Source organism: Hemicordylus capensis, chromosome 2 (genome assembly GCF_027244095.1).
Source record: "Hemicordylus capensis ecotype Gifberg chromosome 2, rHemCap1.1.pri, whole genome shotgun sequence".
Taxonomy (NCBI): domain Eukaryota; kingdom Metazoa; phylum Chordata; class Lepidosauria; order Squamata; family Cordylidae; genus Hemicordylus; species Hemicordylus capensis.
In genome coordinates, this window is record NC_069658.1 from 393,701,580 (window position 1) to 393,727,589 (window position 26,010).

The 26,010-nt window shown below is 45.0% G+C and overlaps 1 protein-coding gene across 11 annotated transcripts in view; it reads right to left on the reverse strand.

Moving 5' to 3' along the window:
* The window catches only part of LLGL2 (LLGL scribble cell polarity complex component 2), a 99,917-nt gene that overhangs the window by 11,236 nt on the left and 62,671 nt on the right, over positions 1 to 26,010 (reverse strand). For all 11 annotated transcript variants that reach the window (XM_053293002.1, XM_053293003.1, XM_053292996.1 and 8 more), the window contains 14 exons: positions 24,805 to 24,937; positions 23,998 to 24,052; positions 22,415 to 22,569; positions 14,096 to 14,313; positions 13,016 to 13,083; positions 10,698 to 10,851; positions 10,459 to 10,563; positions 7,985 to 8,277; positions 6,501 to 6,639; positions 5,824 to 5,974; positions 4,870 to 4,986; positions 3,661 to 3,827; positions 2,746 to 3,007; positions 1,720 to 1,873 (listed from right to left, as the gene is read on the reverse strand). In XM_053293002.1, coding sequence (XP_053148977.1) covers positions 1,720 to 1,873; positions 2,746 to 3,007; positions 3,661 to 3,827; positions 4,870 to 4,986; positions 5,824 to 5,974; positions 6,501 to 6,639; positions 7,985 to 8,277; positions 10,459 to 10,563; positions 10,698 to 10,851; positions 13,016 to 13,083; positions 14,096 to 14,313; positions 22,415 to 22,569; positions 23,998 to 24,052; positions 24,805 to 24,937 — 2,171 coding nt within the window. The remainder of the gene's footprint in view (positions 1 to 1,719; positions 1,874 to 2,745; positions 3,008 to 3,660; positions 3,828 to 4,869; positions 4,987 to 5,823; positions 5,975 to 6,500; positions 6,640 to 7,984; positions 8,278 to 10,458; positions 10,564 to 10,697; positions 10,852 to 13,015; positions 13,084 to 14,095; positions 14,314 to 22,414; positions 22,570 to 23,997; positions 24,053 to 24,804; positions 24,938 to 26,010) is intronic.

The following is a 26,010-nucleotide window of genomic DNA, read 5'->3' on the forward strand; positions in this document are numbered from 1 at the left end:
TAGCTGCTCCTGGGCTGTAGAATGCACTCCTGGCAGAAATCTAGTTTGAGTTCATTTTTGGCTTTCAGGAGAGCCCTTAGGGGTTAGGGTTAGGGTTAGGGTTAGGGTTAGGGTAGGGCTCCTTTGACTTTCTTCCATGCAGAGGTGCACCTAGGTAATTTTGGAGCCTGGACCTAAAGGCCTTTGGAGACTTGCCTCCCCTGCACATTAATCACCATGCTTGGCCGCCCCCCCCCCGACAGACTAAAGAGGATTTGGGGGCCCCACAGGGGCTGTGGAGGCCCAGAAGTCCAGGGGTACGAGAGCCTCTGCTTCCATGAAAATGTTTTCCCTGCACAAAGAGAACTAGTAGGACAGGGGGAGGTCTAAGCAGAGACCCTAAACATAGGTTTACTACCTCAGCAAAAACTGGGCAATCATTTTTGAGGTCAACCAGGGATGGGACATTTCTTAGGGCACTCAGTTTGTTTTGCTGCTTCTGTCCACCTCACCAGACAAAAAAACTGATCACAAAGCCAGATGGACATTTTTGTTGTGGTTACTTGAACTGCTGCAGAAATCTCAGGACCAGTATGGATAGTAGAGCATGCCTTCTCAATCACAAACCCCACCCCTACCAAAATCATGGCACGGGGGCGGTGTCCAGTTACAGTTACCACGGGCTGTTTGGTGGTGGCACAAAACCAGGCCTTATCTATGGCTGCCCCAGGGCTTTGGCACTCCCTGTCAATAAGAGCTTCTCCATCTCTGGCTGCCTTCTCAGGCTTTTTGTTAAAATTATTTTTAAACTGGTTTTATTATTTAAATTTTAAAACAAAACTAATTTTGACTTTTATTTTTGCTGTACTTTTAAAGGGTTGTGCACTGCCTAGAGATCTATGTTAGGCGGTTTATAAATAGGACATATAAACTCCACCACTTTTTTCAATGAGGACAAAGGTCATTTATTTATTTTAACCCAACCTTTTCTGAAAAGATTCAGGACTGGCTTAACAATGCTGTAATTTTTATAAGAACTAAGAGCATTTTAAAACATCAACTTTCAAAATCTTAAAAAGATAATGAGAGCAGCATTACAAGAACAGGCATAAAGCAGTTTTGAGGCACTCTAAAAAGACCTACTTGGATAAAAATGTCATTAGCTGGCAATGTTTAAAAACTGGCAGGGAGGGTACCAGCCAAATTTCATGGCAAGGAATTCTGCAGGCTGAGGCAACCACAGAAAAAGCCTGCTAGTGCATCACTGCCATCTGCACCTCAAAAGGCAACAGGACACATACAAGGGAGCCACTCTGGCAGATCTTATGGGATGGGAAGACTTGTGGGCGGGCAGGAGAGCAGATTCTGGTCCCAAGTCATTTAGGAATTTAAAGGGAACAACCAGCACCTTGAACTGAAACACACTGCTTCCAGGTGGCAGATGTTCAAAATCCTACCAACAGATTGGGGGCGAGTGGGGAAGGAAGGGAAAATGAGCAGAGGAACTTAAGCAAGGTCAAACTGTGCACAGAGTGGCAGGACAGTCCCTGCTTAAACCCTACCCAGAGTAAGCACTCATCCCTCCTTTGCCACAACCTCCCATGGCCAAGTATGAACGACCTATTCCACAAGAGACACAGCAACATGAAGCAGAATGTTGCTGTGCCGTTAGGCACCCTTTCAGAGCAAAACTCAGTGGCTAGCTGGCTAGGATAACTGCAACTCTGTATGCATTTGTACTTTGATTTCCCTGGAGTCTTCTCCACGCCGGATGTGCCGTGCACACAGCTGTTGCTTGTGTATTCAGGCTCTTTTACCAAACAACGCGGTTCAACCAGCCACTTTGAGGAAAGGGAAAACCTCTCAAACTCAGATGGGGAGATGAGATAGAAACCTGCAGGGAAAGATGGAGAAACTGCAAGTTGTGCACGCTCATAAGTTCACAGAGCCAAAGTATGGAAAAACTGGATTTCCTAAAAAGCACCTTTATGTTTCCCCCCATTCAACAGGCTAAAGCTGCAATCTCATGCCCACTTGTTTCAAAGCAAGTCCCTTGAATAAAGTGGAGCTAGCTTCAGAGTAAACATGCATAGAATCTGGCTGCTTGAGCAAGCTCCAATGTTCTGTTTCGTGCTTGGAGTCGACTTAAAAAAAAAAAAAAAGATCCCATGGAATCATTGTGTGGGATCTTCAGTGTTTCCTGCTAAGATCTGTAGAACAAATTTCTCGACTTATGCATGAACCCTCTAAGAAATGTAGATTTACCTTCAACCGTCTTGGAACACTTCTTCACGTAAGCACTCGTGATCCTCGTAAGCTTTAAATAAAGAAGCCTATAGCAGCTGCCTCATTAGGAAGCTAGCAGCGGTATGATTCAAAGGTCTTCCCCAAATTCTATTTCTCCCCCTGCTGCCATCAAGAGCACACCCGCACTTTCCTGGAATTGTGCACAGAGGGACTCTCCCCACAGCACAACCCCCCCCCCCAATGCCTGAGGTTTTAGCCAATGGATAAAGGGACTTCAGAGATTTAGGAACCTGGGAAGCTGCCTTACTCTGGTCCATCTAGATCAGTATTGACTACACTGACGAGCACCAACTCTCAGGTTTCAGCAGGAGTCTTTCCCAGCTCTAGCTGGAGATGCCAAGGATTGAACCCAGGACCTTCTGCAAGCAAAGCAGATGCTCTTCCCCCGAGTTATGGCCCCATCCCAATACAGACTTAATATAGCACAGTTTAATAGCCTATGGAGGACTGTGGTGTTACCTTGCCCATATCTGGTGAACACACAGGACGCGATGCCACTCACATCCTCCTTGCGGATACAGGGATACCGCACTTGCATCTTGAGTAAAGGGAGGGAGACGATATGGATGTCTCCCAGGTTGGTAAGAACAGCCAGATCGTTCTCAGTGTGCTCCGTCTTGCAGCTGCTGAAATTAGCGACTGCCACCTTCCGCACCCGACAGCCCTCCAGAGCTGTCAGTTTGAGCTTCAGTTTGGAACTGACCTTGGGCAACGTGAATATCTGCCAATGCACAAAAGCGACATGATTATTCATCTGCCACATCAGAGCTATCCTATCTCAGTTCCAGTCAACATGTAGCACATTTTCTGGTGGTGCATATTCAGCAAGGGGGCAGGCTTTGTTTCTAGCTATTAAGAGGAAGCTGTAGCCCCTCCTTCCTTCAGCCTCAAGCAGCTGAGCTTTCTGCCAGCACTGAGAGGAGTGACTAAACTTGCACGGCTGGACGAAAGGGATTTTGCAAGCAGTCGAATTTCCAGAAGGTACCACATTCGTTCTCACTGCTTGCTAACCCCTAACCCTCCCATTTGCAACATCATCAATTGGCTGGTTTGTAGCCAGGATCCCAGAACACAGCTCTTCCCTCCTAACCAGACCCTATCCCTTGCTATGGGAGGCATCATGAGAAATTTCTGATGAGCATATGTAGGAAGAGGTGTGAAGCAAGTATGACTTGCTTACTCACAAGTCTAAAGAATACTCTTTTCAACTTGAAAAGTTAGCCTTCATGGAAGACATACCTGAAGTTCACTCCAAAGCAAGTGAGTTCTGTTAACTCCAAGAAGAAATGAATTCCCAGAAAGATCTCTGGCAGCTGAATTCCAACAGGCCAGGAGCGCTCGCACACCCACCCACCCACCACACCGTATTGTTACCTTAAACTGTTCTTCAGACACCACAAGAAGCTGGTGGCTTGCTTGCATATTGGGGCTCTTGGAAAGGTCATGTGCTACTTCCAGTGGCTCTGGGAGAGGAGTGCTCTGGCCATCTAGAACAAGAATCCCGATGACAGGTGCTCTGTGCATAAGCTGGATTTCTTTGGCTGGAAAGGTAAGCAACGTACATGACACAGATGTAAGGCAAGAAACTGGATCCAAAGACACCAGCAAGCAAATAGTTTGACAGTATATACTTTATCTTCTATTTAGAAATCCAACTAATTCTAGAGAAATAAAATATGGTGTGGGTTTTTAGTCTGTTACCTCTAAACATGCTACCCTGAGCTATTTGGAGGAAAAGTGGTATTAAACATGAGCATTTAGATAGGCTAAGGCAGCAGCTTGATAACCAAAATATTCAAGAAGTGATACCGTGGGGAATCGGAAGAATTTCCCCCAACAATCATAGACAAAAGGCAGTTGATTCTTCATTGCATGAAGTTTAGATATTGGAAAAAGTTCTTTACTGCAACTCATGACAGTTGTTATCCAGGGTGTTGGGGTGGGGGAGATGTTAATCACTTTCCTTGGAAGAGTCCATGTAGCCATCTGAGACACACGGTTAAAGAAATCCATTCAACCCCGGTTGTTTGGATAGATGATAAATATGACTATACAGGAGGACAGTTTTCCTGATCTTTGTGATCAGAAGGGAAGAAGTTCCAACAAGACTGACTAGTTTTATAGTGCTTGTTCCAGCAAAGCACAGTTCTGAAGCTGGCTGACCAGGCATTAAACTAAATTCAAAGCAATTGCCCATATTTATGTTAGTATTATATTTAGGAAGGCACCTATGAACTAGACTATTTTTTTCATAACACTAAATTCTCCAAAGTGCTTTTCACCAAATCATTAATTCCCACAAAACCAGGGACTGAATCCTGTAAAACAATACCCGAGAACCAGAACACCACTGCAGACAATGGCTTCTGGGCTAACTCTTACAGAACACACACACTGCTTCCAATGTGTGACCACATTCAGTGTGCAAAGCATATCAAGATTCCAAGAGTGAGCCCCCTTAGCGATCACAAAGACTCTTTTCCTAGGGATTAGTTCCTTTATCCCCAAGGTGTCACACACCTCTCTTCAACCTTAGATGTAGGATGTGCTGTTTATCTAGATCTGCATGCACTGTGCACTCACCCTGCTCTGCCCTGACAGGTTCATCCATTCTTCTCTCGGCTGGAGGAACACGCAGAGAGAAGGCATAAACAGTGCCCCCATTGGTGCCTGCCCACAACGAGGGACAGTGCCGAGTACCTGAAACAAGGGGGGGAAACAGAGCTCATGAGCAGAATTCTCATATTTCATAGACAGCAATGGTGGAAAACAGGACTATTCCTTCGAGTCGCCGTGTAGGACTCACCTTGTTTCGTCTACCCACATTCCTACTCTTAGCACAAGCTCTGGTTCACACAATAGAACACACAGTGTATTAAAATACAGAGCTTTCTGCATAGCTATGACAACTGTGGACAAGGTAATTTAACAGAATATATCCACATGTTTCTAGCCCCCATGGTGGAGGAAAAAAGACTCAATACAGGGAAGCAGTCACTAAAGGGGAAGGAGGAAAGTGTGGCCTGAGCCAAAATGTGTCCAGCTACCTATCCATTACTCCAAAACTCACATTCCCTTTCTCATCATCCAAAGAATGTTATGCAGTTTATGTTCTGCATAAACAGAAGTGAATGCTATCTAGCCAGTCTAACCTGGCTGCATTTGAAGTTTAAGACAGAACCTAGGTGCTTTGACTATATCCAATGTGTTAAATCATCTTAATAGAAATGGTGTTTTTCAGCCAACTATTTGGGGATTGTAAATAAAATTTAAGAACACTAGATATTTGTTTAGAAACTAATTCAGGCTATTTGGAAGCCTGAACTGAAAAGGGCTCTGTGCCCTTTATAGGAAGTAGTAATGCTTGCTTTGGACCAAGTTGAATCGCTTTACACATATCAGCGATACTTAGGTTACATTTGAGTCCAGGTGCTGCACAAAGGATGGCCAGGATGCAACACATATCCAGATGACCGATCAATCAGATCTCTACTCTCAGCACAGAAAAGTTAATGGGGAGAAGCCTGTGTTACTCACTGTCTCTTAAGAAGGTGTCAGCAAAGTATAAGGTGCGCACAAAGCCAGTGAAGGAGTCCTCTGCAGACCGTGCTTCGATCTTGCGCTGGACTGGAGCTAGTTCTATCTCTTGTAATGCATCATGATCATATCTGGGTGTTCCTTCTTGTGCCTTCCCACAAGACAGAGAAAACAAATGAATTAGCCCCTTTCATCAACTTCGCATCGCTCAAGCAGAGAGATGGTTATTATATTCAGAAAAAGGCACACCCTTTTCTGAATCCAATATGTATGTTGGCTGGTAAGCGAGATGAAAGCTTTATAAGAGCCATTTCTTGCAGAGCTGAGCCCTTGCTGTGGGAATTATGCAGAACCCTCGAATACATGATGTTATAAACAGAAAGCTTTTAAGAAAGAATGTTTTATGAAAGAGTGCATAATGAATCTCTGCATATCCTTTGCATCTCTTTATGATGGCAGGAGGAGAAAACTGCAGAAACAAACACTGAAAGGAAACACAAGCATCATAATTTTTCCCCAAGGGCCCAGTCTCCAGCTGCCCAATCTTCACCTCATGCAAGATATCCGTGTCACCAATGGTGAGGCCAAGATGCAATGTTGACAACAGGCTGCTCCATACACGTCCCGCCACCACCCACAAACTTTACTGAATACGTTCAAACAGCAGGTCAGCTCACCTCAGCAGTTCTCCGCTTCCTGTTGGATACTCTGCTCCTTCTCATCCGTCGGAAGGACTGACGGAGGGACTTCTTTAAGGATTTCACTCTCGAAAGGGGGCCCTCCAAGGCCAGCTGGTCACTGGGATGCAGGGTACATCTAGGGTGAAGTCAAGAGGATCAGCTCACTTCCTTTTTTTGACCAACTGTTATTGGTTACATGGCAGTCTTGTATAAGAATCTCAGTAAAAGATCTATGGTATTTTGAAGACTGGTGTAAGGCAAATAAAGGATACTGCCAGGACCAGAGTATACTTGTGCCAGAACCCATGGATTCTGCACCAGAAAAATCAGTATTCCAAAATCAGAAGGGTCCTACACATGCTTTCTACTGTTAACAGCATTTGTGTTTGTGGAAAGTTAGCCCTTGCTAATGTTAGCAAAGATGGGCAGATTAATGGAAGCCCCAAAGGCCCCAAGGAAATCAATGTAAGTATCCTTCTGCAGTTGTAAGATGTTTGCCTTTATTGGAAGTGAAAGCTAAGGGTTTGCAAAACACTGCACTGTATTAGATTTCACATGACCCTACACATATATTCATTAATTGATTATATTATTGCTTAGTGTTTATATAGCACTTCTCACAAGCAACCTTAGAGAGCCTTACAATCTCTTTGTAGAGTAGACCAGTATTATCCTTACATGTCAATGACCACCCCACAATATTCATCTGGAAAAACCTCCCCAGCCAATTATCGCTTCAGAGAAGAGAGGGTTCAGCTTCTCCTTCCCTCCAAGCTGATGGGGTGAAAGTGTATTTTGGTTTCTAGACAACACATCCACCTCTGAGCCCAATTGTGCATGTATTTTTATTTATAAAACCATTTCATTTCTACATCTTCCAAGCAAATAGGGTCCCCAGAGCAGCTTACAAACACACACACACACCCCCAATTAAATGAACTTAAGCAGCAGGAGCAAAACAACAAGGGGAAAAACACACTGGGCAGGACAGCACAAAGAGCATCAAGCAGTATCACAAAGAGTGTTCACACAGAACCATTTTCACCTGTGTTTTGGCAACATAAATAGGTCTCTATCCCTAGCCAAGACAAGACCCTGTGTGCTGCCAGGATACACTTGGGGAGAGAGGTTCCTAGCAAATACAAGATTTTCCTGAATATATTGGAAGTCTCCACACATCTGAAAAAGACCCATGCCAGCAGCCCTCACCACCTTACTATCTGAATGGCCAGCATAACCACAAGCTGGTGGCCTACTTTACTAACAGGGAGAGCGGTTACAGAGATATAAGACTAAGGAAGTTATTTGCCCGATATCTTGGATAAGTGGGGATTTGATTGAAGAGCTTCTAGCTCATAGTTCTTGCTCTTACCCACACCATACCATGAAGACCTTGGAAAGTTATGTGCAAGATTTTCACATTAAACCTTTTTGAGAGTCAGGAATATATTATATTTAAACCTTTCCAAGAAGCAACTTACTTGACAAAGACCAGCCGCTTCTGCTGATGATCAAAGAGCCCAAAGCCATGGCTTGTACCAAAGGCCACAAGTTTCCATTCAGAGTGAAGGGCCAGTGATGTAACTACAGCTGGTGGCTGACACTGGACCAAGACAAATGGCTGAAAGCCAGGCTCAAACCGAACAGGCCCATCTCTGGTTTTCAGCCGTTCATGGCCCTTCCACCGATAGCCTTCCTGATCTTGGAGGAGGTCTGCTTCTGCATGATCAACCACTTGCTCTGCCTCTTCGTCATTCAGTTCCATTATGAGTACCTGAGAGGAGATGCAAGTTCATTCTAGACTGAGTTCTGAAAACGCAGCTTTTACAAAAGCACCACCACCTACACACTAACCCACTCCAGGACAACACACACTTCCTTCTTTGGACCTTTACCACGAAATCACAGAAAAACAGTTTTGTATTTTAGCTATTTCCTCATTTGTTTAAGATTCACTTTGTTGGTAGGGAATTCCAGTTATTGGGAAAATTCACTTTGGGACAGAATTCTAACTTCTTTCCATTGCATAAAACACCCTCTGAAGTCAAAAGGACAAAGACTATTTGAATAATGGCAAGATGCAAGCTTTCTGGTGGTATATCAGTGTGTAACATAGCCAGCCCTATTAAGTGGGCATTATATCTCACACTGTGCATGCAGCTAGACATGTAATAGTTTTGTCCAGCAGCAAGGTGCAGTATACCAATCTCCTGCTTTTCCTGTTTCTGACGTGATGTGGATGTGTGATAACACTCTCTTCACCATTTGGCAGAAAACTACCAATGACCAAGCCTACCCAGTGGTTACATAGGTAAGCCACCCATGTGATAAAATGGTCATTTTTCTTCACCCATTACTGGGGGTGAAAATAGAAATCATTTACCTAACTGTTAGGTGCATGACAGCCTGTTGCCATCTGGTCACATGTGGGTTGTGCAAATTGCCCATTATTAGCAGAAGCCACGGACTGGGCACATCAGTGTGAACACACATTTAGGTCCATGACTACAAAAGCCACTTGGGAGCAGATTCAGCAGCAGTGTACCTTCCAGTAGCAATCTGCTCTTGTGTGTGCATGAAAACCAACATAGATGCTAAAGCCAGTTTACATGCAAAGATGATCAAAACATTAACACAAAAGGAGTGGGAATACAAGTCAACAGCCTACAGGAAAGTTATACATGTTGTATACCTGCTAACTGAGCAAAGAACTTTTTTTTTTTTTAATGCAGAGGTCTCCTTTGCATTTATTTTAGGCTGTGAGCCTTTTTGGGAAAAGGAGCCATTTTCATTCCTTTCGCTATGTAAAGCGCTTTGAGAACTTTTTGTTGAACAGCAGCATATAAACACTCTTATGAAGATAAATCTTTGTTCTGCATTGCAAATTTACACACAGATGTGATTCAGAGGAGTGTTTCCCTGTTTATAATGTAGAACAGCATCTGAAAACCAAGAATGTTCAACTGTGTCTATAACTTATAGCCTTCCATTACCAACCTGGCAACAGAAGTTTTCCACAAGTGCGTATATAGTGTGGCAGAGACCTTTTGGATCCACTGGATGTGTCTATCACAGAGATCTTGCATGAAAAGGGCTACTCTACCCCAAGTTAGTCATTCAAAATTAAGAATTCCACCTGCTGCTCCATGACAAGTAAATAAAGAAAAGCAACAGGCTGGTAAACAAGCTAAAAGACCTCTCAAGTGCTACGATTGCTCAATATCCAGCTAAGAGTGTAAATTTCTTCCCAACTCCCTCCATGATTACAGACACTGCATTCTGATGCTCTATGTAGATTTGCCATTACTCTTAGGAATCCAACTAGCTAACACAGAAAAAAAGAATTCAGTGAGCAGACTGATTCAAAACTAAAAAAAGAGTCACAAAAATGAACATGTCCGAAGACACACTAAATGAGAGATTGGATGTGTAGATGGAGCATGTGATACAAAATACATGATGGGGGAAACTTACGATGCCTACTAAAAAGGCAAGACATAGTTAAGGAGATTTCATTGCAGCAGGGGTTCTCAAACTTGGGCGTTCAGCTACTGTGGTTGGGGATGAATGGGAGTTGTATTAACAACATCTGGGGACCCAAGTTTGAGAACTCCTACACTACAGAGTTGTAGTAAATCACTCCGTGCATTATTAGAATGTGAACATGGGCTCACAGGGACTTAAACAGGTTCTAGGACTAAGCCCCAAGATAATATCTGAACATGTACAATCAACTTCCATGCCCCTCAAATCCCTAGGATTACACAGAATATATTCCAGGTCAGAAGGCATAGCATCTAGGCAAGCTTAAATTCCTGCACCATTCATTTTGAGGGTGGGGGAAGAGGAAGCAGTACCAATGGCTCTCTGGGAAACAGTCACAGCTCTTTGTCTGTGCTGCTGGATAGAACACACTTGAAAGCCAAACCAAATACTTTTTATTTGTTTCCAGTACCTGCCCTGCTGTTCCTGCTACAGCCAAGTAGCCGCTATATTTGCACAGGAAGATCTTCTGGATCCCAAGCCTGGGGTCATCACTATAAGGGTCAAAGGAGCCAACCTAGCAGATCAGGGAGTAAAAGAGAAAAGCACATAAGCAAAGAATGAACTTGTACAGAACAGCAGCTTCTTTGCAACTAGACACAGCAGGCCTTGGCTCCAAGAGGTCTCCGCTGAGCAGCCACTTCTTCTCACCTTGCGCAATGGAGGCCACTCGTCCTCCCCTGTCTGGTTCAAGTTGTCATTGGGATCAGCATCTGTGAGAAACACCCTGACGGTGCTCAGCTTATACAGGAGGCTCAGACAAACACCAGAAGCATTCCAGAACCTCACTGTGCCATCCTCGTGCCTGATGAGAGAAATTAAGGCAACATGCAGGTCAGTCCAACATCAGGTCCCACTTTCCAGGTAAGATGACACATACATACCTTTTACTACCACTTCTTCCAGTCAAACTAATGAAAGTACCTCTGAAGACAACTCTTACAATGAGAATATCTTGGACATCAGCAGCATGGATCCACTCACCAAGTGAGGCTTCTTCGTCTCCTTCCATCCCACACCCAGTTCCCCCCCACCCTGCAAAGCCAATCTTGAGGGCAGAAGACCCCAGGAATTGTGTGTAGTATGGCACAGGCAGAGGGCTCTCCTCTGCTCCATCCTCCTCCTCCCTTCCTCTTCTGCTCCATCCTCCTCGTCCTCCATAGCATGGATGCTCAGAGGCGGGAGGAGGAAATCAGAGCAGCAAACTGCATAAACAGGGGGCGGGGCACACATGGAAGCATGAGTTTCAGTTGTCAGGTGGGGCAGAGCAATATCTGGCTCACACCCCCGAAAGATCTTGGGCTGCCTCTGGATGTTTTTGTTCATGGTAACCACCACTCCAGAAAGTTGGTACTGCATTGCTCAACTTAAAAGAAGGAACACACACTGCAATAAACATTCAAAAAGAATCTGAACAGTCATTATGCATTTATAAAGAAAGGGTGGGGGGAACTGGGAAAGATGTTTGTAAAATACAAAATGTTAAACATTAAACAAGGTTGTGGTTTAATTGATAGGATTCACATAGCATGTGGCATGTCTCCATTAGCAGCCATTTTTACCTGGCTACAGCAGGGGGAGAAGAGAGGCACAAGGCTCTTTTCACTGGCCTGGCTGGGATCAATGGGCATTTTGTCTGGTCATGATGGAACAGGATTAAAGGGTGGTACCTGAATCCCCTTATTTTCCCCATTCCTGGCCCACACCTTTTGAATTGCATGTTTCAGGTTAAAAAACTATTATTTTAAAACTGTAGAATGCCTTGAAGGCTTTGGAAGAAAGGCAGTACACGATAGACACAGCAAGTAAATAAGCAATTACACACAAAGCCATCTAGTTGCATTTGAGGCACCACACGACTGCTTGTTTCTCTTCCTACTTCACAGCTGCTCATGCCAGTAAGCAACATTTCAGAAATTAGTTTGTCCCCAACCAGGGGCCTATGAAGTCTGATCAAAGGTCTTCACTTTCAGCACATCATTCCTCAGTGTCTGTATCACTCACTTCTCGTTCTCAGAAATACCAAATTGTCTAGCTCTTGTATGCTACTGACTTTTCAGCACAGCTGACAGAACAGTGGGGGAACCTTAGCAGGAATCCTCTATTTGCAGGGCTATTGCCATTTCTTGAAGCTCCAGGTGAAAAGGGAGCAATAAGAGCCTATTTGTGGGCACCCTGCTTTGCATACAATGGCAAAGGGAAATCACTAGGGATGTGCAAGACCGGTCCGGCAATCTGCGGTCCGGAGGTTTGTGATCGAACCGAACCCCCCCTTCCTCCGGTTCTGTCAGACCGGAACCAGACCGCCAGGTCCGGTCCGGCTGGTCCATGGACTTTTTTTTTAAAAAAAATTGGATGCTAAAGGAACTACCTGTAGCCCCTTCGGGTGGCTTGCTGTAGCCGTGGAGGGTGTCCGTGAATGTCCCCCCGCCCCCCGTGCTGGCCTTCCTCATTACCGCTGCGGCCGGGTAAACATAGCCTTTTTGGCCCTTTCAGGCCTCCGTAAAAGCAAGCAGCCGCCATTTTGGCGGCTGCCGCACATGCACAAATGCCCTCTGTGAGGCCATGGCCGGACTAAACTGGCTGGACCGAACTGTCCCAGTTCCATTCGAGGCCAGTTTGGCCTCAAACCAAACCGGGCCAGACGGTTCCATGAACACCCCTAGAGATCACTGCAACATTGTGAATCATTCTCTTGGTGGAAGCCCTTTCCACAATGACACAGCTTGTTTGTACTTTCTTTGCAGCTTCAGAGAAGGCATCCGTCATTACCACTAAGTTTCATATTTGAAGTGGCCCATCTTCAACGTGGTCAACATTTTACTTTTGTTACACAAGTTACCACTTCCACCCTACATTGACCGATTGTCATAGACTAAATGAAGAAACAACAAGGTGCCAAATCAGCCAAAGCGTCTACTTTGCCTTCACAACAGAAACAGAGGGAGAATTCCTGTTTTTATACCTACCCTGTAAGCAGCAAGTCCCTCTGGGGAGGATCTGGAGCTTTGCTGGTACCACCATTAATTGGCCACGGCTAACAAATTGTAAAAAGAGTGCAGACTTAACTGGAGATCAAGTATATGTTTGTTTTGTTTATTTATAAATTGCCTGATATAACATCTCCAGCAGTTTACATACAATTTTAAAAAAATTAAACACAACCAACATTAAACACAATATATGCAGTGAAAGGGTAGGGAGAGCGAGGAGGGAGCAGGAAAGCCAACACCAAATCTACACAGATTGGGCTTGGTTTGGATTAAGATTAGACATCGGTTCTTAAGGTTTTACTAGCCAATTTCTTTTTGCTAAGGTTTTAATACAACGTCGGAGGAAATCCATTAACCTACATTTTTTCTGCAAACAGCAGCTGCTACAGAAAGCTCAGGGTATCTGCCAGCCTGAATTGTGGGAGACATTCTGAAATGCATCCCATTTTTACTGTAAGGCTAAAGGAAGCTCTAGATTTCTCTAGTTTCCCAACACGTAGTAATAGCCTCCCCATTTGGTTTTCTGTACCCAGATGTATGCACAGAGTCAGAATATTCAAGAAGTCTAGAAATCCATACTTATTTCCCTAAATTCTGCAGCAAGTCACAAAGGCAGCTTTACAATGCAAAATGCAAATTTTGATGCAGTTATACAACTGCTAAATAAGAGAATCAAGATTTGTAGAAAATTGGATGACAGACATGCAAGAGTGAGGCTGGGACTAGGAAGCATCTCAAGATCAGTCCAATATTTTCTTCCCCCACAGAAACCTCCTCCTAGACTTCTTATGTGTCTAAAGCTTCAGATAAAGCTGCCCACAATGAGGTTTTTTCTCTTGTTGGAATACTAGTGAAGAATGCTCTTCAATGCAGTTATTAACATATGGCACCGGATTCAATATTTTAGTGCTGAAATTGCATCCTTCCTCCTTAAAAAGGAGAAATATATTTCATATGTTGAGGTGCAACTCAATATCTAGTGTGAATTTTTCAAACTTATTCATTGCAGTTCAATTCCAGCTCTAACAGTGCATGCAAGGACATATATGATCATACCATATTTGAGAATTGAGAGTTCTGTTTGCTTCCTGCACTGATGATCCTTTCCCACAACTTCAGAGGGATATTGGAGACATGGTGGGAACAAGTGATGGCTGAACAGTGAAGAGATGCAAGGTACGGCGGTTGGACAGATGGCCAGCCTGGAGACTTCAGATCTATTACCACCAGCTCTTCCTCTGCCAACACTACCATTGCGGATGGGTCATCAAACTCTGCAAGAGAGAGATACTTGAGAAATCTTAATGTTCAAGAGTTCTTTCATATAGGGATAGGGTAGGGAAGGGACAGTCCCATAGCCAGCATGATGGGTATGAGGCCCGCCCCCCGCCCCAAATTCTCTTTCCTCCCCAGGTGCCTGGCCATTTTGGCCTTTTTCCCCAGTGCTGCTTCTTGGCTGAACAAAGCTGCTGTAGAAGGACCATTGTTTGCTAATTGCTTGCCTGGTAAGTAAAGCTCTCTCTTGGGAACGAGACAGATCACAATCCTGATTGCCTCCTTGAGAAGACTTTAGTTGTCATCAGCTATTTTGCGATCCTCCAGGGAGCAGGCAGAGAAGAGAATTAGAAGAGACTAGAGGGGAGGGCGGGCTGCTGTGTCCCACCCCCATAGTTCTGTCTGACAGTTCAGTTCTCTGCACTCTGCAACAAAATGTGACTTTCTGCCCCCCAAACTTGGCAAGCAACAGTTCAGGGAGTAAGTCTGACGTGGGGGGTGAGACCGCCGGTGAGTTGGAATAAGATGGATATGGATATAAGAGGGATATGGGCAAAGGTGCTCTTATCCCTGGACTTCCGGGCCCAAGTCCAGGGCCTCCAAACACCTTGGGGGCCCCCAAATCCTTCTTAATCTGTCCTGGGTGGTGTGGTCACATTAAAAATACTGTGTATAGGGGTAAGGGTGGCCTCCAAAAGCCTTTAGGTCCAGGTGATAAAGAAATGTTTAATCCCGGTCCACAAATAAGTGTATAAAAGTTTAGTTCAGGCTCCTAAACAGAATGTAAGGCCAGTAGGCCAGAATGAAATTGTCTGAGTCAAGGATGTGAGGCCCATTGGCCAAGAGGTAAAAATACTAGAGCCTGACAGGAGACAATATATGTAACCAGGGTCATGGGACAAATTCCTCACTCAGCAGAAAGAAACATACTGGCACCAGGAGATACTGACAAGGAGAAGGGTCTGCAGAAAGGCCAAACAGTAACTCATGTCCAAGGCTCTAATTGGCACCACAGGAAAGCATATGTTCAAACACAAATGACGTATGTCGATGGATGTATTGACTTTCTTTTAATCTATATAAACTGGCAACTGCATACGTTGGGCACAGTGCTTGTCAGATGTCTGACTTGTACTCTGCCTTCATGATAATGAATAAAAGCTAATTTGAGCACACTCCCTCATTGTCTTGACCTATAAAAGGGGGAATTTCTCTGTCAGGCAACTAGTTCTATAATTTTGTTTAATCCTCTTTAGTTTGGTTAGACACCCCATTCTCTGTCAATCTGATGGAAGGATGATCGCAAGGTGCTGAATTAAACAGGAGGACAAGGCTCCAGAGGATTTCCCCGCAACACAGGCTCCAAAATTACCTAGGTGCACCTCTGGATATAGGTGGGAGGGATGTATGGGACCTAAAGCAAGCTTTGATCTGCTCTCCCAAAGTGAAAGATAGATGTTCTAAAAGATACCAATTGCTTTTTAGCTCTTTTCAGTATGGAACATACTTTTTTTGCTTTAAAATCTATTTATGATTGCTCATTGGTGCAGAATGCAGCATGCTTCAGCTATTGAGAAAATGGGAACTTCTTTGGTTGATTTGAGTGGGTCTTTTTGCTGGCATGCATTGTTGACCCATTTTAAATTTGTAAGGTATTCCCCCGCTCAAGGCAGAGCAGAACTGAAAGATTCCTGCCAATACCCAATAGTGATTCCTGCACATGTGCACTCAGAAATAAATCACATTGAATGGGCATATTAAACAGTGGCATTTCCAGAGCTGCTATGTTCATTTTTCATATGCTGCCCTTTAGTAAATTCAAACCTAAATTCAGTGGGGAATAGATTATTCAATGTGTGCAAATTGTTTCTGCAGTGTGGTTTTTGCTGCTGTTTTATTTCTGATTCTGGGTTGCCATGTGCTTGCTAATTGTGGGCATGAGACTGGAGAACTGCTGCCAGTCAACTTGCAGACCAGTAGTGTGTAGTTCACTAGGGTGAATCCTTGACTGTAAAGGGATTCATAGTAGGCTGCCACCATCCACTTTATTTCAGAGTGGGACAAACCACTCTCTCCATAGAAGATTCCTGGCGGGGTAAAGTCAGTGGTGCACTTAAATCATTTTGGAGCCTGGACCTGAAGAGCTTCGGAGGCTCCCCACCACCACGAAGCCCCCCCCCCCCAAAAAAATTAGAAATAAAATCTGCCAAAAGCCTGCCACCATCTCACTGCTCTTTGCCATTTTCAACGCCATTTGTGCGGCCGGGGGGTGGAGGGTGAGCCAAGCAGGCCTGTATGAAGTCTGGACTCAGCAGGAAAGGCAAATGTAGCCCGCAGTGCAAGTGTGGCAGAACACAGGAGAAAGGACAAGATCCACGGAGTAGACCCAAAGGGAGGGAGAAGGGGAGAGAGCAGAGAGGCAGGCACGACCAGGCCAAAACTCCTCAGTGAATTTCTCTGCTTGGCCAGGGCCCACGTTGCAGTCCAGAGCGCCCCCAAGTCCCATTTCCAGGGGAGATGCCCCCCCCCCACACAATGCAGGAGAGAGTTGCCCCCACAACCCAGCGTATCTTTTTCTTCGCAACCACTGCTTCTCAGCAGTGCTGCTCTTTCTCCTGATGTGTGGCTTGTAGGAGAGAAGAAGAGAAATGGAGTAGGGATACCTCTTGCCCAGCCCAATGGCCCTGCAATGGGGCCCTTTGCTGGGCTTTGCTTCGAGCACAGGAGGCCATCCCATGCTCCCCAGCCCCTGCCCCAGCCAAACCCACGAATCCCTGCTCCTGGATTTGTCACCTGTCCCAGGTGCACCCAGATGGACAGGCCCACCAACCACTGCACCTGTCGCACCCGCCAGAGGGGATGCCAGGCTTGCTCAGCCCACCTCCTGGCTGTGCAAATGGCAGTGAAATTGGCAAAGATCAGCGTAGTGGGCAGTGGTGGGCCTCTGGGGAGGCCCCCCAGAACATTTGGAGGCCTTCCTGGAGAAAGGAGGCCATGGACTAGATCCCCAAGGTCCGTGGGAAAGATCCCCTCTGGGTAAAGTGCAAAACCCTCTCTAGAAGGTACTGAGCATTCTTAGGCCTCCAGAGGCATGTGACAGACCCAAAATAAGGAATAGCACATTCACCAACAAGGGTTTATTATTAGATTAAAAGAGAATTAGTTCTGGTAAGAACTAATCCATCTACTTTCTTTTCACTATCTCTACAACTGGACTAAATTTGGTCCAAACCAGTTAGGCAGTTCATAAGTTAGCCCATGTGCACCTCAAATGTTCACATGCCTGGCATCTTGAATTAGGTGGATGACATCAAACTACACCACTGAGGTGACCCTATGTGTCCCTGCAATTTGTTCAAAATTTGCTTCAAGTCAGTTAGGTGGTTCACAAGATAGCCCACTTGCGCTTCAAAAGTTTATGTGTGTCATCTTGAATTGAACTGGATGATATCACAAACTACACTACTGAGGTGTCCCTATGTGTCACTCACTACAACTGTAGGAACATAGGAAGCTGCCATATACTGAGTCAGACCATTGGTCTATCTAACTCAGTATTGTCTACACAGACTGGCAACAGCTTCTCTGAGGTTGCAGGCAGGAATTCTCTCAGCCCTATTTTGGAGATGCCAGGGAGGGAACTTGAAACCTAGATGCTCTTCTCAGAGTGGCTCCATCCCACAAGGGGAATATCTTACAGTGCTCACACATCAAGTCTCCCATTCCTATGCAACCAGGGCAGACTCTGCTTAGCTAAGGACAAGTCATGCTTGCTACCACAAGACCAGCTCTCCTCTAGTGAACCAAACTGTACCCAGTTTGGTTTAGATTGGTTAGATGGTCCAAAAGTTAGCCCACTTATGCCTCAAATGTTCATGTATCTACCATCTTGAATCGGGGTGAATGAAATAATCACAAACTAAGCCACTGAGGTGTCCCTACAACTGTACCCAGTTTGGTTCATATTGGTCTGTGCACTGCAAAGTTGATAGGGACACATACACAATGCCAGATGATCTCATAAGCTTACTTTCCTGAAGAAAAGTAGGTGGTGGTGGTGGGAGGATTGTCTCTTCATAAAGCAGATTGTAAGAGAGAGAAGTTTTCATTAACCAGGCAACTCAGATCCAAGTAATACAATAAAGGAAAATAACTTCCCTCACACATCTAACAGCTCTCTATCTTATTACTCACAGGCAGGAATCTTCCTGCTGTCTCTAGCCCCCAGGGCTGTGGCCTTCTCATTTGCCCAGCAGCTTCTCAACTAGATGCTTCCAGGCTCAGGGCATTCTTAGGACAGAACAAAAAAACTCCCAAAGCTCTCTCTTCTCCTGGTGGTGTCTGTATGTGTAGTTCCCACACAGTCCTCTGGACTTGGCCCTTCCTTGTTAGGAAAGGTCCACCCTCCCAGCAGTTGCTCTAAGTGAGGCCAAGTCCTCCCTCAAATCCTTCCCATCACTACAATGAATATATACATGCCTTAGCCAAGATTATCTGTATTAAAAGTGTCCTTGGAAGTCTATTATTTGTTGCAAGCAAGAGGGCTCGAGAGGTTTTTTGCCTCCAGTTCATTAGCATATCTAAACAGACTGCATTGTGCATACTCAGCAATGACCCAGTTTGTCCTGCGTTAGGCCATTTCTAGGAACTTAGGCCAATCCAGCAAGCTAAGCAGCTTAAAATATAGCAGTGTTGCAGGTTCTGGGAACAGTTGATCTGTTTGAGAAGAAGAATTTCATTACAGATTGGAAGCTCCCTCTGCAGCTGTTGCAGGATCTCACCATGGCTTTGCTTCTAGAAAGCAGAGCACAAGAGCAAGCGAGAGTGCAGTCGTATGTGTGCGCATGCGTCAGCACCACATCATCAGGAGTGCATATTATAACTGAACTTGGCAAAAAATGGTCCTTTCCAAAGCAATACACAAACTGTTCATTTGCAGAAAAAACCCAAAACACCCAACAGCACTCCCATGTGGTCGCAATGGTAAATGGAGAAGCACAATACAATCAGAAAGATAGCACTGATCCCAAAAATAGGTTTCTCCTACTGAAAGAGTGCTGCATGACACACCATGATACTTTTGTAATTCAGCTTATTTTTATTATTTGGAATACTGATATAGAGCAACAACATTTGTAGCCTTTTGCTCCAAAAGACCATCCCTTGAACACCTCCCCCTGCATTTTACTTAATGTTTAATCTCAGTATCTGAAATTTTAATGTCACATGCAATAAAACGCAAGGAGTAGGGCTACAAGGCTCAACTGACAGACAAATCTTTTTGATCAACTAAGAAGCGCTCAGAATAATTGGGAAGCAGATTTCTAAAATCTAAAAACATTTTTAGATAAGTGTAGACTTTTTTTCCACACAGGCAGAATCTCTCTTCTAAAGTGCCTATTGCTATGCATACATGCATCATCCAAAGAGAGCATGCCTTTTGCTCCAGAACTTTCCCCCACTTCTATGCAGATTCCATCTATTAGTTTACTAAGGTTTCTTTAATCAGGCAACAGCCCTAAGAAAGGAAGGAAAACAATGTTTACTGTAAGCAAAGACCGTACAAGCTGAGTGCTATTAAAAATTTCTCGCTCTGCTTGTGTACACTGGAATTCTAGTTCTATAGGAACCAGAAGGGTGCTACTTCTGAGCCCAGGGACCAGTGGAGACAGTAGGTCGGCACAGAGCACTCATACAGCCTCCATTTGGGCACAGATTCTTGTTTTTCCTGAAAATGTGACACTAGCAGTTGGAGGCAGGGAGAGAGGAGGCAGAAATTCAGTTTTCACCTTTAAACTTACATCCCTCCCTAAGCTAAAGACAATGTATTTAGAATAATGCCACACCAAATGTCAGCCTAGAGAAAAAATACAAACAAAAAATGGTGCCCCTCTGAATGCTGAGTATGTACCATTTGATGTTTTGAATATTGCATCGTAAGATGAAGATATTGCTATACCTATGTGGGCTGATATCCAGGCTAAATGACTCCTGAATAGTCCTAATGAAATTAAGTAGTTTTTTATAGTAACTCCTAAATCGTACTACTGAGTAACTTTTCTAGATGTCAGCCACTATTCTTTCCCAAGTATAATGTTAATCACATATGTTTTTAACAGAACGAAGCAGGCCTGGCATTAGCACATAGCAGCCTTGGGCGAAATACCTTGACCCCAGCAGCCCCACCCCCGTAAAATGTCTCTTTTCTGGGTGCTCCTCTCAGTAGCGGTGTGGCTGAGCCACCATTTCAGTTCCCCGCCAATGACACCAATGAAGCTCCATTCCAAAGCAATGCTGCGTTGGGGACATTGTGAAGCACAAGGAAGAGCTCATGGATAAATAGGGCAGCTGGTGTTTCCACCATGTTTCTGTTTTAATTTTTCTCAGGGTAATATTCAGTTCCTTCATAAAGCAGTTCAAGAGTCACATGGCAGCGACCTTTAACTCTGGTGGCTCCAGCCCTGCCAGTGCCGAGAGAAGTGCTCTGCCAGCGCCTGCCGCCCCATGAGGCATGTCTGTCGTGGATATAGGAGGGGTTCCACTTACGCCCAGAGCCCCCCTCAGACCTGGAGCCAGCCCCGTTGCCAAACAAGAAAAGGCTCACGCAGCCAAACGATAAAGATACATTTTACACCCACTGCAGACACTCAAGTACAACATTCATGCACATCACATCAGTTCTGGATGGCACAAGGGGAACAGCTGCTCTCCCCTTTAAAATCCATTGAAAGGATCGCAGGGAAAGGTCAGAGCCTTGCTTAGATAAATTTTCAGAAGGAAGGAAAAACAGCAGTTTACTCACACACGCACAGTTCATAACTGATATGATACAAGGCATTTTTGTACTCTGTCCTCCATTACATAAGGCATTATCAGAAGCGGCCCCTAAACGATCAGTGCCCGACCCAGAGCACAAACATTTAAAACGAAAGAACAGATTCCCAACACCAGAAGTGCAATTACATAAGCACCACTCATTAACCTAAGTGGATTTGGTACACAATGAATGACCCACTCCTTCACTCTGATGAACGAGCTTTCTAAGGAGCGTGTGAGGTGAGCTGAAGCAGATTTCCATTAGGCTGAGGCAATCGCTTACAGGGAAGCTGGCCAGCCACAGAAACCTCAGATAACTGAACAACTTCCTGGACTAAGCGTGCAGTAGCTACAACTTCCTTCTTCAGTTCCTGTCTGCACTGTAATAAGCATGACCAGTCCCAGCCAAGGCTCCAGACACCATTTGCAATGCCCCTGCCGTAGCAGGCCTAAGGCCAGCCACCACTGAGGGAAACCAAGTGGGCGAGTTCTCCCACTATTTGCCAGTGAGTCTTCCTACTAGGACTTCCCTGCACACAGAAATGTAGCATGAAGATTACTGCTCTCTGTCTGGTGGGAGTAGGAGGGCAAGGGGGTGGGGGAGAAAGGACAGAGACAGACCCAAACAACAAAACAAAACAAAAAATCAAGGAAGGTTCAGGATTCCGTATAAAGCTTGCTTGTCCATCAAGCTAAGAATAAGGCATAGCAGCTTGTAGATGTGAAATTGTGAAATGGTTTAAAGTATCTGCAGATTGAATGTTCTGGTCCTTTCCTAAAGTTTTAAGAGTCTGTTTTGTCAGCGTACAAGAGTATACACTCACATAAAAGGAGAACAGGGCTGCCTGGTTTTCTGCCCACTAACACAGTAATTTGTTTATCATACAAAATTGTTCAGGCTCCTGTCAATATAAATCCAGACAGTAATTAAAGACAGCATTGCTGAGGCAAGTTATGAATAGACACTAGCACTATGAAACAGTGCTCTGTCTCAACGGAATATTTCCAAGTTGCATTTTCACAGTTTGAAGTTATAATTGCTATCCAGCAAATATTCTCCAAATTTCTATGAATGTTTTGCATATTTAGACCAAAATATTTTGTTCCATCAACTAGTCACAAAAGTTTACCAAATGCATTCTACACCAATAAATCTGAAGCCAGGCATGAACAATCCACACATTTGACATTCAGCTACAAGTAACAGCTAGAATCTCTACTTCTAACACCAATCTGGTTTATCCCAACTTCAGAAAAATTAAAAGCTGGATGTCTTCTACATACCTGCAAATGGATCTGTATTGGCAATGACAAAGAAGTCTATCACCCGTGATGTAAAGTCAAAGGCAATTTGCCGATCACCATGAACAACAGAAATGCTATGTCGGTCACCGTAGCTTGCCCGTGGCATTCCTCCTTGAAATATAATGTAAGGAAGCCTTAAAGAAACACACACAGGATTTAGGTATCATCTTTCAAATCAAAGCATGACATTGTTAAGAGAGAGACAAGTTGTTCAAGGAGCAGAAGATTTTTTTCCCCATTTGGAAAATGTTCAGCCTTATAGTACCTCACACCCTCTGAATTCTTAGAATTTTATCTTTGAAATTACTAACCAGAAATACAGCCCCAATTTGGTGCAGGTTTTCACCTTTACAGCTCTAAATGGTCTAAGGCCCACCTTCTCCCATACAAGCCTGCCGGCCAAATGACATCGCCCAAGGCCCTTTTCTGTGTGCCCCTGCCTGCCTTCAGAGGTTAGGCAGATGGCACCATTTCTCTCATCTGTTAGGTGCCAGGCAAAATAAGCTGTTTTCTCATGATGTTAACAGTATTTAATACTCTTGATTTTTAGCCCCTGTCTTTTCAAATCCGTTGTGAACACTGCTTTTAATCCTGCACTTAGATGATGTTTAATTTTGATTAGCATCATGGTTCCTGTGGATTATCATGGTTTCTGGAAGTTGTCTTGAGTGTACTTACAGCAAAAGGCCGAACAGAAGTCATACAAACAAAAGTGCAACAGCAGCATTTCTAAACACATCTGAAGCAAGCAGCGACTGTTTTGCCTCCCTAGCATTTTCAAGGACACACTGTTGAGTCTGTGCAGAGTTCAGATCATAAGACCAAGGCTTTTGTCCCCATCTCAGCTGGCCGCTGATTCCTAGCAGGCAACAGCGGTCAGCCCAGTCCACCTGGCACCTAAGGCAGTCTGGCGCGCTGCTGCTTCACTCCCAGACTCCTCTTATTCCCACAGCACAGAGAGCATGTCACATTCCCCCCCCCCCCCCGCCATGCACACACCATCCCAAGCCCTTCCCCGATTTTACCCCCTTGGCAGCGGCAGCAGCCACCACGCTCCTACTATGGCTTTTGAAAAGGCCACGAGTGGGAACAGAGTGGAAGGAAGTTCCTACCACTCCTTTGCCACCCACTGCCTCAGAGTTGCTGGAGGATCAGGAGTGCCGCGGCAGCTGCCAAGTAGCAGAGCCCCCTATTGCCTCACCACCCCTGCTCTTCTGGATTACCTGCTGCAGCTGCTGCCACATTCCTATTCCTCCCCCCACTCCATGACTTAGGGTGGGGAAAGAGTGGCAGAAACTGCTGCTCCATTCCTGCTTCTGCCTTAAACTGCAGAGTGAGAGGAAGAGCAGGAGCATGGTGGGGGCCTACCACCTGCTGCCAAGCAAAGGCAGAGCAACCAGGCCAAGTATAGTGAGGCCAGCAGAGTTAGCTAATCTGTCACCTGAGGCAACTGCTTCACCAAGTCTCATTAATGGCCCGGCCCTGACAGCAGTTTCTCCTAAAAAGGTCACTAGTCTAGAATCTTTGGGGAATAGTAGACAACGCCTTTAAAAAAGACCTACCCGTTCTTTGCTATTTGCCAGTAAATCTTGGCGATGGCCTTGCAAGGGAAAGGACCTGGAAGGGCAGATGTGTTAGAAGATACGTCTGTTCAGTACAGGTTTATTGTAGAGGAAGATTCACACAATTATGGAAGATAGCTGGAAGATGTTTTGGTCTTATCAATTAACTTCACACAGGAAGAAAAACGCCTCTGCTCCCCTTTGCATGGGAGAATAATCACATTAGTTGTACATCTGGAACTCATTACACAACTATTACAGTCAGAAGCACCACCAATATACATGTGGTGGAGGTTGCCTTGTCAAGGAGGCAGTAATGACATGAAGGAGAAAGAGCGTATCTCCCGATGCTGCAGAAGGAACACATACCCACTAAAACACTCCTAAGCAATTTCTGGCAGAATATTGTCCAGCTACCTTCTCTGACTCCTGCAGCTTCAAAGGAAAGAAAATCATCTCTTCATGTGAACTTCACCCACCAGGGACCATTTCTTCGCAGCGCCCTTCTAGGGAACTTCTCTAGTTCAGAAATAGACTCCAGATCACACCTACAGACCTTGGGACCCACCTAACCAAATGCAGACCGCCTGTCAGATACTGGGCCCACCAGGCATATGATTAATCTTTCTGTTTTTTATGTTTTTGGTCAGGCAGCAAACTCAGCATGTTTGACAATGGGGCATGCATTCATAGGGGACTGATGAGCTCTGTTCAGCCTGTAGGCATCCCAAGTTGTACTGGCTTGCTCTAAATGCATGCCAGTCAAGTAAGAAAAAGATATACATTTCCAGCTACATAGACACTGACCATAAGGCACTTTGTTTTCCAGGGGCTCAGGCTGCTTATCATCACTTGAAACTGGCCACTGGGCGTAACTCCCGTCATAATGGCAGCTGATGATTTTATGGCCGTTCCGCTGCCAGAAGAGGTTTTCCAGTTGCTAGGAAGGAAAAGCAGCAAAGTTCAGGAGGAGCCACAGTCTCATTTTAGTTCATGCAGGTCAGGGGGGCAGGGGTGTGCACAGAACCACGGTGGGCATGCCTCTTTAAGAGCAGGGGAGGGTGCACTTACCCCTCCTGCCACTTTCCCCCCACCAGCACCCTTTGTTAAGAAAGCTGATTGGGGCAGCAGCATACCTACCAGCAGGAAGGTATGCTGACGCCCTGATCAGCTTCCTTAACAAAGGATGCCAGCGGAGGGAAAGAAGTGGGAGGGATAAGTGCACCCTCCCCCGCTGCCTTCAAACCAGTGGAACCGGCAGTTCCTCGAACCAGTTTGGAGGCCAATAAAGGGTTCGGCGGCCCATAAAGGGTTAAAATAACCGGTTCCGTGCACATCCCTAGTGGGGGGTGGGGTGGGGACCCTCTGTCACTGTGAGGTTAGTAAGCAGGTGGCAGTTTTCCAGCGATCATGGCTAGGTACTGGGAAAGAGTCTCTGCCGGCAGCATCCGAAGGTGCTAAAGAGCAACCTTTAGCAAGCCTTTCAATGCCCTTCATGGCGACTTGTCCCCTCTTCCCACATTGGCCCTATACACCTGATTTCATTAGCCCCAATCTACACAGTGCCCCTTCCACCACAGCAATTTTTATATCAATGTTCAAACATTTGTACACCGCCTAGACAGACAGACAGACACTAGGCGGTATATAAATATGACAAACAATCATGCAGTTTATTTCAAGCAAATAATTGGGTTTTCAACCACTTGCCAAGATGGGGGGTGCTACAAAATAGCTGCAATTATATTCTGAGGACTAAGAAGATATGCAGCTGAGGGATCAACTACAAGACTATAAACGGTGTGTAATGGAGTCTCAATTGCACGTTCTCTTTTTTAAAAAGCCGCTGGGGAAGATTTTGAATGGAGAGACTGCAAGTGGGAAACTAATAAAGCACCCCACTCCCTCCTTTTTAAAATGGCACCCGAGTGCCATTACATACATTTACAAGCAACGTATATGTAATTAGTAGTTCTGTCTGAAGCTTCAGCTCAAGCCAGATACTCCCCATGG